The 15,000-nt window shown below is 38.7% G+C and overlaps 1 protein-coding gene and 4 long non-coding RNA genes across 5 annotated transcripts in view; 3 read left to right on the top strand and 2 right to left on the bottom strand.

Annotated features, from left to right (window-relative positions):
• LOC129377055 (uncharacterized) overlaps positions 1-1,993 on the top strand; it is a 3,182-nt gene extending 1,189 nt beyond the window's left edge. Inside the window, exons 2-3 of the long non-coding RNA XR_008607870.1 lie at positions 624-744; positions 1,887-1,993. This is a non-coding gene — a long non-coding RNA (uncharacterized LOC129377055). The remainder of the gene's footprint in view (positions 1-623; positions 745-1,886) is intronic.
• Positions 1,994-3,331: 1,338 nt separating this feature from the next.
• LOC129377057 (uncharacterized) lies at positions 3,332-5,190 on the top strand. The gene is made up of 3 exons (XR_008607872.1): positions 3,332-3,406; positions 4,635-4,769; positions 5,168-5,190. It is a non-coding gene; the product is annotated as an uncharacterized LOC129377057 (long non-coding RNA).
• Positions 5,191-5,208: 18 nt separating this feature from the next.
• LOC129377058 (uncharacterized) lies at positions 5,209-5,715 on the top strand. The gene is made up of 2 exons (XR_008607873.1): positions 5,209-5,275; positions 5,503-5,715. It is a non-coding gene; the product is annotated as an uncharacterized LOC129377058 (long non-coding RNA).
• A 4,958-nt stretch (positions 5,716-10,673) lies between these two features.
• LOC129377008 (galactose-specific lectin nattectin-like) lies at positions 10,674-14,057 on the bottom strand. The gene is made up of 6 exons (XM_055056735.1): positions 13,993-14,057; positions 13,232-13,241; positions 12,667-12,990; positions 11,566-11,700; positions 11,063-11,174; positions 10,674-10,896 (listed from the first exon to the last, which is right to left on the bottom strand). Exons 1-6 carry the CDS (start codon positions 14,055-14,057, stop codon positions 10,826-10,828), a joined length of 717 nt encoding a protein of 238 aa, XP_054912710.1. The 3' UTR covers positions 10,674-10,825.
• A 245-nt stretch (positions 14,058-14,302) lies between these two features.
• The window catches only part of LOC129377054 (uncharacterized), a 6,399-nt gene continuing 5,701 nt past the window's right edge, over positions 14,303-15,000 (bottom strand). The window contains exon 3 of the long non-coding RNA XR_008607869.1: positions 14,303-14,411. This is a non-coding gene — a long non-coding RNA (uncharacterized LOC129377054). The remainder of the gene's footprint in view (positions 14,412-15,000) is intronic.

Consider the following 15,000-nt stretch of genomic DNA (forward strand, 5'->3'; position numbering starts at 1 on the left):
TTAACAACATTTCCATAAATACAGACTGTGGAGTATTACACAGAGGGTAATTACAGAACAAGACCCAGCTGGGAACAATGGACGGGGAGACAGGACAACATGGAGAACTCAAACTCAGAAACTCAAAATAAACAGAAAACTCAAATCCGACAGATTGATGATTATGAAGAATTGAAGCACATCAAGAACAAAATCTGCCACTACAATAGCAGATAGTAATGGATTTATTGAATGCAGAATTAACCCAAAATACACATTTCCAACCATTCTTGGCTAAAAATGTCATAATCATATCTGTCATTTCTATAAATGAAATGAAACCTTAAACTTTGAAATAAACAGTGAAAGTTGATAATAATGTGTGAATCTGACAGCAGATTCATTTATAACTTATTTTTGTTTCCATATTTTATTGATATTTATACAGAACAAAAATGACAGCACGTCAAATTTAAAACATAGAACATTTTGCAGTAACTTTGCGTGTAAACAGTTACAACATGAGACTTTAACCAACAGCAGCTTGTTGACTGTGGGAGTTTCATCATGTTAGCTGATACTTTTGTATTTGTACATGTTCATGAAATGTAGACTGTGGAAATATTAATTATTTGCCCTATCAGTGATGACAGATGATGGTCACACACCCAGTGAGGGTATTTAAAGTCTGCACTTCCATCCCTGATCATCCTGGTTCCAGGTCCTGCTGCTGAGACGACTTCACTGCTCACAACCCAAAGAACGGTAACGTTGAGCTGCTCTTCTTTATCGCTTTGCTTTTAAAATTCAAGTAGATCTGTTGTCATATCATCAGATACTGACTACGACCAACAATGTCTCGGGACTCGCGCTCGTCTTTAGCAACAATGCAGTGATTGGTCAGTCAGGGAGTTTCTTCATTTGTCTCAGAAAAGACCAAAAATCTGAGCAAACATGAAAATATGTTTCTATAGATGTGAGGACTTTTTTCAGGGTGGTTGATGCTGCATCCTAATGGGGTTCTATTTACCTAGATATGTAGGTGGGCTTTCTCTTCTTGCTGTTAAATAAAGGTGGACCAAAAACAATCTGTTTGCTTTCATTTGAAATGTTTTTACAGACAATTTTCCAACATTATTTAATATCTGGAGTTTTGACTTCAGCAGGTCAGAAACATAGAAAAGCAATGCATCAGCATAACTTGGTGATGACTTGTGATCAGAAATAAATTTCTACAAAAGTCCAGCATCTCCCTGCTGCTACGGTTCACCGGGTTTCAGTTGCTAAGACAAATAGGAGGTCATCTAAAGGTCAGCTCAGCCTCCCACTGTACTGCCTAAAATATTCAGAGTCTCGGCCCACGGCTAAGAAAAGACCTTCAGCTCACTTAGTTTGTTTGATGCCTTTTTGTCCTTTTGTTGTCAGGAAGTTTCAGCTTCAGCCTGTTTTCCTCCTGTAGCTCCGAATTGTAGCTTTAAGCATCTCAGAGTGGCTAACAACGTTAGCACTGGACTCAAGGTCACTGACGCTCTTGTCCTGACACCTTCAGCTGAAGAGTCCAAGGTCACAAAGAAATACTTGGAAGTCGACTGCAAGATGTTCCTAAACTTTCTCTAAATATCTCAGGTACATTGGCAGCATGCTTAGCAGTCAGTGTTCCAGCTGCCTCGTTAGCCTCGTTAGCCTCATTAGCCTCATTAGCCTCGTTAGCTGTGCTCTGCTGGCTGGAGCTTCCTGCTGCAGTTGATGGATTTGAACATAAGTCATCAAACCTTAGTGCTTCCTCAGGTTTGATAAGAACAAGTGTAAACCATGGCTAGTTAGCCATGGTTGGTGTGAATACATATGACCGCTTTGTAAATTCATTATTCCTGAAAAAGTGAATATTTGTGCTGATTGTCCCTCAGATGGCCTCAGTTCTCTACTTGGCGTTGCTCCTCTCTCTGAGCTGCGTTCTCTGGAGCGGAGCCGATGTGAGTCTGCCTTCTTCTTTTCTCAAGTGGAAAACATTATAAAATATTATTGAGGAAATGTTTAGAGTGAAGCTGAGTCACAGAATGAAGAGTTACTGTATTAAACATTTAAAATAAAGTTATTGTGAAAAGTTCAGTATTTATGTCAGACATTCAAACTCATTATATCATATAGATTTTCTTACACATACAGTCAAATATTACATCTTGCATTTGATAATTGCGACTCACAGAGAATGAAAACCCAAAATTTAGTGTTTCCAAAAAGTTGAATATTACATTTGATTGATGATAAAAGATTCTGTTCATTACTGTAAGGGCAACCTGCTGCCCTGCAGGTGGCGCTCCACCAGGTGAGTCTAATCAGGTCAGTCAGCAGCTGGATGATAAAACAGCTAATTGGTTGCTGGCAGGTGAACAGCGAGCAGGACTGACAGACAGTTACATACATATAGGCACTGCAACTGTGAGTTAAAGGTCTTTAAACTTAAAAGACCTTCACAAAGCTCACTATTTGGACTATTAAAACTCCCTCTGGAACTTTTTGTTTAAAGTTGAAAAAATACATGCAATATTGTTAAAATGTACAGAATATTAAAATTGTGTAGTTAAAAATTATCTACCAATTAATTGTACTCACCTCTAAATAAATGCTTTGTACCTTTAAACTTGACAGTTTCTAAGCTCTCAGCACCCGGTCTGGGCTCCTTTTGCTTGAATTCCTGAACTATTGCATAGGGACTGTTTTTCTTTCACTCAACCTTTTATGAATATGTTTGGTTACAGCACTTTAAAATTGATCTGATGTAATAAAAGTTTCTGAAACGTTGGGTTCTGATGCTCTGTGAGAAGTTTCTCATTTGATATGGATAAACAGATACAGGACTTTATATATTTTATAAAAATACGATTAGGGTTAGGGTTAGGTTAGGGTTAGGGTAAGGCAGACCGTAGGGTTTGGGTCTGCCCTATAATTTTTTTCTTAAATTTCTACAAGTTAATTGTAGGATAAAAACATTGATGAAACTCAGCTAGATTAGCAGTTTTGAGTGACATACGGTTTTTATTAATCTCTATGTTCTCTCTATTCACAGGCTGGAATTGGTAAGTATTTCCATCTGACGGAAAGGAAGCTGACAGTTTGTTACAATTTGACTTTATGATGGATTGTTGATTAATTACACAGAAGTCTAAATGTGATACTCATCAACAACATAGCTGCTTTAATACATTGTCATTTATTTATGAAGAACAAGGATTCTGCTGCTCGTCTCTGTTCCATTTGATAAGATATATAATTTCTTCAAATTCATTTTGATAATAAATTTGCTTTTATTTAGGATCTGTTGCACTTCTTTGCATTTCCCAGCTCGTTCATGCCCACGTGGTTGGAATAATTATGGAAATCGCTGTTTCATCTTCCAGAATAACCAAACTGACTGGCTACTGCTGAGGTACAGTAAAAAAATCACTGCTTAAGGCAAAAAACAGTTAATTTTATGCTAGTTGTAAATCTGCCACTTTATTTATTTAACTTTTTAATTAATCTGCCCTGTCTGACCATACATTTCTTTTATAAATAATCAGTTTGTAATTTCCTTAATGTTTTTGAGAGCTTAATCTGGAATCTAGAATTTCCTTCTGAATGCTTTTGTTTAATTGAATGTACCATAATTCACAACAACTTTCACTTCATGACACTATTAAATAATCAATTCAGCTCAATAATAAGCATTTCAATAAATCCTAGTGATACATCAGGACGATCAGTTGTGTTTCTTGTTAACTTTACAGTAATCCTTCATATCTAACATGCATGTAGCGACAGTGAAGGAAAACTTCCCTTTAACAAGAAGAAGCCTGTTGAGGGTCCAGGTTCTCCCCTAACCCCCCAAATCTTGGAAAAGTCTAGAATTGTACTCCCCCCAAAGTATAATTGAATAAATGTTGCATTTAAACAATATGAAAAGGCAAGAGAAACAAAGAATTAAGTAAATCTGTCTCATCTAAGACAAAAATAAGAAGGAATTTTTAGGCCCCCACCATTATTAGAACAATGGTTCAGTCCAAAGTGTAGGAGGAGCAACAGCTAAACAGTGCTAAACATAAAACCCTCCAGTAAGTAACTTAAAGCAAAAGATGTAAACTTTGTATTTATTTTCACTGCTTAATAGAGTGAAATATTATCAATAAAAATCAGACTGCAGTTTGTTGTTTCATCACTTTGACTGAATCTTGTTATGGTTTGGAAATCAAAACTAGCAAATCTGTGGTTTAGAAACTTTGAGACGTTTTTAAACCACATTTTACATGAGATTTCTTTTCCGACCCCCTAAAATTGGTCTTAAGAAAACTTCCTGTTTATTTTCCCTCCAATAATTTGCTGGATTTACGCCCTTGCTTGCAACCTGTTGTGATCCAGCAGCACAAAAAATCAGGACTGTAAAGACAATACAGAGAAAAGAAACGACTCATTTTCCAGACGTTGTTCAATGAAACGAGTTTCAGAGCAACAAAATGTGCTGCTAGCCATCAAGTGTCGCTACAAGTCTGTCTTCAGAAGAGTCGAACAAACTTTAACAATTAAATCAGATTTTTTTCTTTTTTATTAACTTAATTTTGCTGTTTGTTGCTTTTCAGTGTTTATGGGTGTTTTGATTTTGATTTTGTTTGTTTTCTCAGCGTGCCTGCCATAGATATGGTGGAAATCTGGCCTCCGTCCACAACAAAGGTGAACTCACTCTCCTCCAGAAGCTAATCAGAGTTACGAAAGGATCGTACGAGAGGACCTGGCTCGGAGGCCATGATGCTGAGAAGGTCAGTTTTTTCTTTTTATTTAATTTTTTGGTAGTGAGGGATGGTTAGAGCAAATTGTTTGCTTTGTACCCAGAGGAGCTGGGAAAAGGGGCAGAGAGAGGGAAATCTGGGTCTCCGACCTCTGACCAGATAAGCAAAGGATCGATGGACGGATGAATGGATCTTGCAATAAAATATTAAAATTGTCTTTGCATAAACCACCTGTGCTGGTGGATTTTATTTAGATTATGATCTTTGGGGATGTAAAATTATTCCTGGTTACAAAATGTCCCCTGAGGTGAACTTTGGACACCTTATATACCCTCAGAGATGGACAGCTGCAGTCCTCAGTGTGTTGGAACCTAATAATAAAATGCATGTATCATAAACTATGTGCTTAAAAAACCACTTGGTTTCAGGAGGGTGTGTGGCTGTGGGAGTGGGTCGAGGTTCAGCTTCACCAGTGGGGCAAGGGCAACCAGATAACTCTGGTGGAAAGGAACACTGCATGGAGATCTACGAGCTAGGTGAGCATTCTGAAACTCTGAGAACAGAGCTAACGATGCTATGCAGCATATAGCTAATAATTAGTTAATCTGATGATTTTAATAAATCTTAGGACCTTCTGGGTTTGTATCCCAAACAGATTCAACAGCTGCTGAAATATTTATTTTATATTATTATTATTATTATTATTATTATTATTATTATTATTATTATTATCATCATAATTATTATCATTATTTCTCTTCAGGAGACATGAATGATGCACCATGCACCACAAGGAGTTACTCCATCTGTCCCAAAGACGCTAACTCCTCTTTCCTCTTCCTGAGAAATCCAACATGACCATGTGACCTTCTCACTGGTGATGTCACTTCCTCCAGGATGTCAGGCCTCGATGGCGTCGCTGCTGGAAGATACAAGGATAAAATCTTTTTTCAAATAAATCTGTTGCATCAATAAACTTTTTTGTCATGTCAGTTTATTTCTTTGGAAAAAGATAATAAACTTTAGAGTAAAATACAATTAATAGAGGAAATAAATCTGTCTGTAAACCTCCATGGTAACGTCAAACAAGTGAAATCATGACCCATCAGAGACCAGATGCTTGAGCCACCAGGTTCCCAAAGTTTGGAAGATACTTTAAAATCCTTTGACTTGTACTCCCAACGCCATCCTACTCTGTAAACTATTAAGAAATGTAAAAAATAAAATGATAAAATGGACCTAAACAGAGGGCAAGATAACAGCCTTAACTGAGTGAGTAACAAAAATAACTTGAGCACAAATTGACCTCACAGCAAGACATGAAGGAAACTTTAGAGGCTTATCAGACCACTGCTGACACACAAGGGATCAATCAATCAACTTTATTTGTATTAAAGCTAAATTCAGCAACAAGGCAGTTCAAAGTGTTTTACATCATAAAAACACAAAAATAAAAGATCATAAAAACACCATACAGTGACAATGGAGAAACCAGGAACAGGCATTACATTCTCAGTGCCATTTTCTTCTGCTTATCCGGGGTCGGGTCGCGGGGTCAGCAGCCTAACAAGGGCGGCCCAGACTTCCCTCTCCCAGCCTCTCCTTCCAGCTCCTCCACGGGAATCCCAAGGCGTTTCCCAGGCCGGCAGGGAGACATCGTCCCTCTGGCGTGTCCTTGTCTTCCCCTCCTCCCGGTGGGACGTGAACTCCTCACCAGGCAGGCGTCCAGGAGGCATCCTGACCAGAGTCCCAGCCTCAACTGGCTCCTCTCGATGTGGAGGAGCAGCGGATCTACTCTGAGTCCCTCCTGGATGGCAGAGCTTTTCTCTCTGAGGGAGAATCCAGACACCAGTAATCAGTCACATAATCAGCGCTGTGGATGTAACTCTTAAATATATATTTTCTTCCTGATCAAAATAAAAAAAACAAGATGATAAGTCACTGGCCGAAGTAGGATGTTTACATAAATGTGTTTATTTTAGGGTTAATTGGTGTGTATGTGTCTTGTTTTTAGTTTTATTTTGAATTACAGTTCCTTGCGAAAGTATTCAAACCCCTTGAACTTTTCAATCTATTGCCGCTTTTCAGGCTTCAACATAACGATCTAAAACATTATTTTGTGAAGCATCAATAAAAAGTGGGACACAATTCTCAGATGGAATTACATTTAATGGATATTTTAAACTTTTAACAATAAAAAACTGCAAAGTGAAGCATGAAATATTATTCTGCCCCTTTACTTTCAGTGCAGCAAACTCACTCCAGAGCAGTGATTCTCAATTATTGACTGTTTAAACGTCCTGAAGGTGTTGCGTCTGGTTGGCGGCCATCTTGATCTGATCCAGTTGATTTTTTGGCAGCGTTCTCACAGACATTTAACCAACTTCCTCCAAATATTCCTTCCTGTTCAGACTGGAAACAGTTTTTAAACCGTCCTCATAATTTGGAAGGAGTTTGTCAAAGTTTTCACCCCATCAGGCTGTTTGTAGCGAACAAAGGCAAATTGAGCAAAATGTAAATGCATGTCAGGTTTATTGACGAAAGTTGGATGAAGATTGGGGAAGAAAAACAAATAAAATGTAAAGAAAACTAGAAGACACTGAAGAGAGATGAAGCTCTCATCAGAATAACAATGAGCATCCGGCCAAATTCTTTCACTGGAAAACAATTCCACGTGTTCCACATTTATTTCATCTTTACGAGAAGGAAGGATAAGTTTTCAGCATTCCTCTGGCGATAAAAGACCGGTTCTTCTGTCTGGTATGATTCTGTCTGCATCAGGATTTACTGCAGCAAAGGAAGCATCCAGCTCTTCATTACTGTCTGTTGTTTTAACCAAGTTTATCCCAAGTTGCTTCTGGGTATCAAAAGCTGTAATATTGTTTTCCTCACAGATGGCTTCAGGTTTTCAGCTGGTGTTGATCCTGGCTTCATCATGATGACTGCTGAAGCTGTGAGTTATTTAATGCTGAGATGTTTTTATTTATCCATAACCTGCAACATGAGCCAGGTTATAAAATCTAAAGTTAATCTAACATCCATATTCACTGCTCTGTCTGATCTTGGCTGTTTTATCAGATGAAAACTAAAATACACAAAGAAAAGTGAATATAAGAAAGCAGGATTCCCAAAGAGCTTCCAGAAAACGTCCAGAGAGCTTAGAAACCTGAAACTGTCACAGTGACAGACAGCAGAGACTGTAAATAATCAGTTTTCATCTCTTGGCTTTAAACTCCAGACTAATAGATGAATAATGACAAAATGCAGAAGGTTTTTAGAGTTTGTCACCAGAATCTGAGGACACTGTTAAACCAGAGAATAAGAAGTCGGTTATCATCAGAATGTCTTTGTGTTCACAGGATCCGGTTCCAGACCTGGCAGGTTGGTCATTATTTCTGTGAAACTTTAGAGGTTGTTAAAGGGGGCAGAAGATGTTACACAGGTAAAGAAAAGCTATGAATAAACCCATCTGTGTTATAGATAAATATTCTTTGAGAGCTTTGGAAGCTATTTGGGTTTTTTCTCTTATAAGGAAGATGTGACAGCTGAAGTCTTGGAGCGTCCCTGCTGCACAGTGCAGCGTTTCCTCCACGTGTTATTGATCGTGGCGCAGGGCAGAATAAACATCTGCAGAATGATGTTATTTGTTAGTTACATTTTTTTGAACTTTGGCCTCCTGCACTGTCACAGCGTCTGCTGTGTTCCTCCCAGGTTGCACTCAAACTGTAAGATCTGCAAGAAGCTCTCGCTGCAGTGAAAACAGTCCCAAAGCATCTGTGTGTGTGTGTGTGTGCGTGTGTGTGTGTGTGTGTGTGTGTGTGTGTGTGTGTGTGTGTGTGTGTGTGTGTGTGTGTGTGTGTGTGTGTGTGTGTGTGTGTATACTGGAAGGTATCAAATCCTGCAATAAATGATGTTTATAATTACTTTCAGTTGATCAAAAGCTGCCTGGCAGGTTTTTGCTCTAACGTTTCGTGTCTGTTGGAGGGAAAGTGGAGGTGGAACGACGGGTCAAAGTTTGACTATTCCAGCTTTTCTGTCTGTCAGCCTGACAATTATTACCATGCAGAACACTGTCTGGAAATTAACTTCTATGGAAAAGGTAAGCCCATTTTTAATTTGTTTATTTAGTTTATGAATGAAACTAAGTGTTTCTATGTAAACAGGGTTTCAGTCTGTCTTTTAACAACACAGGCTGAAACCCTGTGTTGTTAAAAGTTACATGTAATTAATAAGCAATAAAACAAATGTCAAAGAATCAGATGTTTTGTGCTTTTTTCTCCTAACAGTGAACCAGTGGAACGACGCCCAATGTCACCAGTCATGGCCATTTATTTGTGACAAAAATATGTGAAGCCTCCAACCATCTGCTGAAAATCATCTCTGCTTAATTTCTGCTCAGTTTGAACAAATTTCAGGTGAACACACAGCTGAGCTGCTGTGATACTAATTCTGTTTTTGGTGGGATTTCTTTTGGGATTAATGGGATTTTAATTCTTTGAAATAAAAAAGTAACATTATAAACAAACTTGACTTAATGATCTTTATGCTGTCAAATATTTTTACTTCATTAAATATTTTTACTTCATTAAGTAATATTTTTACTTCATTAAAGAGATCTTCATCCTGAAGATCTCTTCAGGATGAAGATCTCTTCAGGATCTTCTCTCAAGTAGAGAGAAGATCCTGAAGAGAAATAATAATAATATAAATAAATATTTCAGCAGCTGTTGAATCTGTTTGGGATACAAACCCAGAAGGTCCTAAGATTTATTAAAATCATCAGATTAACTAATTAGTAGCTATATGCTGCATAGCATCGTTAGCTCTGTTCTCAGAGTTTCAGAACACTCACCAACAAGGTTGATCTCCATGCAGTGTTCATTTCCACCAAGGTTGTTTGGTTCTCCTGTGCCCCACTGGGTGAAGCTGAACCTCATGTGCAGGCAAACTTCATGTTTGCCTGCACATGATTATTTTAGCCTCATTTTCAAATTCAGTATCAAGTTTATTTTCCGTACCTTGAAAAGTGCTGAAATGCTTTACAGTCAACATGCCATGCAAATTGTTTTGAAGAAGAATCAGTCAGAAGCTTCCAGGAGTAAAAATACAATGAAAACATGGATTTTATGATCCGCTGGAACCAAACAAGAAGTTAAAAATCAGTTCAAAGTGAAGCTTTCAACCTGGTGAAAAGTTTAAGCCCCATCCTCACAACCCAACAAATCTGCACAAAAATTTCAAATTTCCCACAGAAATATAAAGATAAACTCTAAATAACGTATTTAGAGAGTTTATTAGTTGCACTGTAAGCAAATGTTTATTCATCCCTTTTTTCTTCTTCTCCACAGTAAAACAAGTGGATCATGTCAGGTTCTGTGTTTTTCTGTGTTTAATTCTGAGTTTCTGTGTCCTGAGTCTCCTCCTTGTCCTGTCTTCCCCTTGATTGTTCCCAGGTGTGTCTCGTTCCCCTGATTACCCTCAGTATTTAGTCCCTCCTGTGTCCTTTGTTCCTGGTCGGGTCCTTGTTTGTCGTTAGTTTTTTTGTGCCGCCCTTAAGACCAGTTGCTACCATTGTGAGCCCTGGCTTCTGCTCAGCCGTGCTGCCTGGCCGCGGACTATTGTTTGGACTGTTTTTCTGGACTGTTTCATTAAAATTATCCACTATTCACTTACCTGGGTCTCCAGCGTGCTGCCTCACCAACTCACCTCCACCACCACTCCATGACAATATATATATATTACTGATTTTATTCTAAGTATCTTCCAAACTTTGGGAACCTGGTGGCTCAAGCATCTGGTCTCTGATGGGTCATGATTTCACTTGTTTGACGTTACCATGGAGGTTTACAGACAGATTTATTTCCTCTATTAATTGTATTTTACTCTAAAGTTTATTATCTTTTTCCAAAGAAATAAACTGACATGACAAAAAAGTTTATTGATGCAACAGATTTATTTGAAATCAGATTTTATCCTTGTATCTTCCAGCAGCGACGCCATCGAGGCCTGACATGCTGGAGGAAGTGACATCACCAGTGAGAAGGTCACATGGTCATGTTGGATTTCTCAGGAAGAGGAAAGAGGAGTTAGAGTCTTTTGGCACAGATGAAGTAATTACTTCTGGTGCATGGTTCATCGTTCAAGTAGAGAGAAGATCCTGAAGAGAAATAATAATATAAAATAATATTTCAGCAGCTGTTGAATCTGTTTGGGATACAAACCCAGAAGGTCCTAAGATTTATTAAAATCATCAGATTAACTAATTAGTAGCTATATGCTGCGTAGCATCGTTAGCTCTGTTCTCAGAGTTTCAGAACGCTCACCAACAAGGTTGATCTCCATGCAGTGTTCATTTCCACCAAGGTTGTTTGGTTCTCCTGTGCCCCACTGGGTGAAGCTGAACCTCGACCCATCACTCCACAGCCACACACTCTCCTGAAACCAAGTGGTTTTTAAGCACATAGTTTATGATACATGCATTTTATTATTAGGTTCCAACACACTGAGGACTGCAGCTGTCCATCTCTGAGGGTATAAGGTGTCCAAAGTTCACCTCAGGGGACATTTTGTAACAGGAATAATTTTACATCCCCAAAGATCATAATCTAATAAAACCCACCAGCACAGGTGGTTTATGCAAAGACAATTTTAATATTTATTGCAAGATCCATTCATCCGTCCATCGATCCTTTGCTTATCTGGTCAGAGGTCGGAGACCCAGATTTCCTCTCTCTGCCCCTTTTCCCAGCTCCTCTGGGTACAAAGCAAACAATTTGCTCTAACCATCCCTCACTACCAAAAATTAAATGAAAAGAAAAAAACTGACCTTGACGGCATCATGGCCTCCAACCCAGGTCCTCTGGTACGATCCTAACCTCAATCTGACCAGCTCCTTGAGGAAGCTGTGCTCATTGGTGCTGTGGATGGAGGCCAGATTTCCACCATATCCAATGCAGGCACGCTGAGAAAACAAACAAAATCAAAATACAAACCATAAACACTGAAAGCAACAAACAGCAAAATTAAGTTAATAAAAAAGAAAAAAATCTGATTAATTGTTAAGTTTGTTCGACTCTTCTGAAGACAGACTTGTAGCGACACTTGATGGCTAGCAGCACATTTTGTTGCTCTGAAACTCGTTTCATTGAACAACGTCTGGAAAATGAGTCGTTTCTTTTCTCTGTATTGTCTTTACAGTCCTGATTTTTTGTGCTGCTGGATCACAACAGGTTGCAAGCAAGGGCGTAAATCCCAGCAAATTATTGGAGGGAAAAATAAACAGGAAGTTTTCTTAAGACCAATTTTAGGGGGTCGGAAAAGAAATCTCATGTAAAATGTGGTTTAAAAACGTCTCAAAGTTTCTAAACCACAGATTTGCTAGTTTTGATTTCCAAACCATAACAAGATTCAGTCAAAGTGATGAAACAACAAACTGCAGTCTGATTTTTATTGATAACATTTCACTCTATTGAGCAGTGAAAATAAATACAAAGTTTACATCTTTTGTTTTAAGTTACTTACTGGAGGGTTTTATGTTTGTGCTGCAGAGCCAAAGCTAACAGCTAACAACTAACAGCTAGCAGCTAACAGCTAAAAGCTAGCAGCTAACAACTAGCAGCTAACAGCTAAAGGCTAGCAGCTAACAACTAGCAGCTAGCGGTTAGCTCCTAACGGAAACGGTACCATTTAGCTGCTGCTCCTCCTACACTTTGGACTGAACCATTGTTCTAATAAGAGTGAGGGCCTAAAAATTCCTTCTTATTTTGTCCTAGACAAAAATAAGAAAAAAATATTTCATTCTTTGTTTCTCTTTCCTTTTCATATTGTTCAAATGCAACATTTATTCAATAACTTTTTGGGAGGAAAAAGTGAAATAAATAAAGTGACAGATTGTTTTTGCCTTCAACTGTGGTTTTTGTGGCTGTACCTCAGCAGTAGCCCAGTCTGCTGTAGCACCGTTGAAGAAGAAACAGCGATTTTCATATTTAATCCAACCAGATGGACAGCTGGGACCGGGAGGACTGGGAGGACTGGGAGGTCTGGGAGGACTGGGAGGTCTGGGAGGACTGGGAGTACTGGGAGGACTGGGAGGTCTGGGAGGACTGGGAGTACTGGGAGGACTGGGAGGTCTGGGAGGACTGGGAGTACTGGGAGGACTGGGAGGTCTGGGAGTACTGGGAGGACTGGGATTACTGGCAGGAGTGGGAGGACCTGGGAAATGCAAAGAAGTGCAACAAATACCAAATAGGAGCTATGGCATTTATAGTGAAAATGAATTTAAAGTAAATATATGTCTCATTAAATGCAACAGAAAGACTAGCAGCAATGCCACTGTGCTTCATGCAGTAATAAATGCTATTGCAACAAGAAAAAGCTGCAGGTTCACAAGCATTTGTATCACATTTAGGCTTCTGTTATCCATCAACAATTCATCATAAAGTCAAAATGTAACAAAACTGTCAGCTTCCTTTCCGTCAGATGGAAATACTTACCACATGCAGCCTGTGAATAGAGAGAACATAGAGATTAATAAAACCATATGTCACTCAAAACTGCTAATCTAGCTGAGTTTCATCAATGTTTTTATCCTACAATTAACTTGGATGAACATACTAAAGAAAAAAATTATATGGCAGAGCCAAACCCTACGGTCTGCCTTACCCTAACCCTAACCCTAACCCTAACCCTAATCCTAACCCTATTTTTATAAATATATAAAGTCCTGTATCTGTTTATCCATATCAAATGAGAAACTTCTCACAGAGCATCAGAACCCAAACGTTTCAGAAATTTTTATTACATCAGATCAATTTTAAAGTGCTGTAACCAAACATATTCATAAAAGGTTGAGTGAAAGAAAAACAGTCCCTATGCAATAGTTCAGGAATTCAAGCAAAAGGAGCCCAGACCGGGTGCTGAGAGCTTAGAAACTGTCAAGTTTAAAGGTACAAAGCATTTATTTAGAGGTGAGTACAATTAATTGGTAGATAATTTTTAACTACACAATTTTAATATTCTGTACATTTTAACAATATTTCATGTGTTTTTTCAACTTTAAACAAAAAGTTCCAGAGGGAGTTTTAATAGTCCAAATAGTGAGCTTTGTGAAGGTTTTTTAAGTTTAAAGACCTTTAACTCACAGTTGCAGTGCCTATATGTATGTAACTGTCTGTCAGTCCTGCTCGCTGTTCACCTGCCAGCAACCAATTAGCTGTTTTATCATCCAGCTGCTGACTGACCTGATTAGACTCACCTGGTGGAGCGCCACCTGCAGGGCAGCAGGTTGCCCTTACAGTAATGAACAGAATCTTTTATCATCAATCAAATGTAATATTCAACTTTTTGGAAACACTAAATTTTGGGTTTTCATTCTCTGTGAGTCGCAATTATCAAATGCAAGATGTAATATTTGACTGTATGTGTAAGAAAATCTATATAATATAATAAGTTTGAATGTCTGACATAAATACTGAACTTTTCACAATAACTTTATTTTAAATGTTTAATACAGTAACTCTTCATTCTGTGACTCAGCTTCACTCTAAACATTTCCTCAATAATATTTTATAATGTTTTCCACATGAGAAAAGAAGAAGGCAGACTCACATCGGCTCCGCTCCAGAGAACGCAGCTCAGAGAGAGGAGCAACGCCAAGTAGAGAACTGAGGCCATCTGAGGGACAATCAGCACAAATATTCACTTTTTCAGGAATAATGAATTTACAAAGCGGTCATATGTATTCACACCAACCATGGCTAACTAGCCATGGTTTACACTTGTTCTTATCAAACCTGAGGAAGCACTAAGGTTTGATGACTTATGTTCAAATCCATCAACTGCAGCAGGAAGCTCCAGCCAGCAGAGCACAGCTAACGAGGCTAATGAGGCTAACGAGGCAGCTGGAACACTGACTGCTAAGCATGCTGCCAATGTACCTGAGATATTTAGAGAAAGTTTAGGAACATCTTGCAGTCGACTTCCAAGTATTTCTTTGTGACCTTGGACTCTTCAGCTGAAGGTGTCAGGACAAGAGCGTCAGTGACCTTGAGTCCAGTGCTAACGTTGTTAGCCACTCTGAGATGCTTAAAGCTACAATTCGGAGCTACAGGAGGAAAACAGGCTGAAGCTGAAACTTCCTGACAACAAAAGGACAAAAAGGCATCAAACAAACAAACTAAGTGAGCTGAAGGTCTTTTCTTAGCCGTGGGCCGAGACTCTGAATATTTTAGGCAGTACAGTGGAACGAGGCTGAGCTGACCTT

This window comes from Poeciliopsis prolifica, unplaced genomic scaffold (genome assembly GCF_027474105.1).
Source record: "Poeciliopsis prolifica strain line A6 unplaced genomic scaffold, Auburn_PproV2 SCAFFOLD046, whole genome shotgun sequence".
Lineage (NCBI taxonomy): Eukaryota > Metazoa > Chordata > Actinopteri > Cyprinodontiformes > Poeciliidae > Poeciliopsis > Poeciliopsis prolifica.

Coding starts and splice junctions, on each gene's coding strand:
- LOC129377008 (XM_055056735.1), bottom strand. CDS start 14,057: ATGATAAAAGATTCTGTTCATTACTGTAAGGGCAACCTGCTGCCCTGC. Junction 11,175..11,565: donor GAGGCCATGATGCCGTCAAG/GTCAGTTTTTTT, acceptor ACTTGGTTTCAG/GAGAGTGTGTGGCTGTGGAG. Junction 10,897..11,062: donor CATGGAGATCAACCTTGTTG/GTGAGCGTTCTG, acceptor ATTTCTCTTCAG/GATCTTCTCTCTACTTGAAC.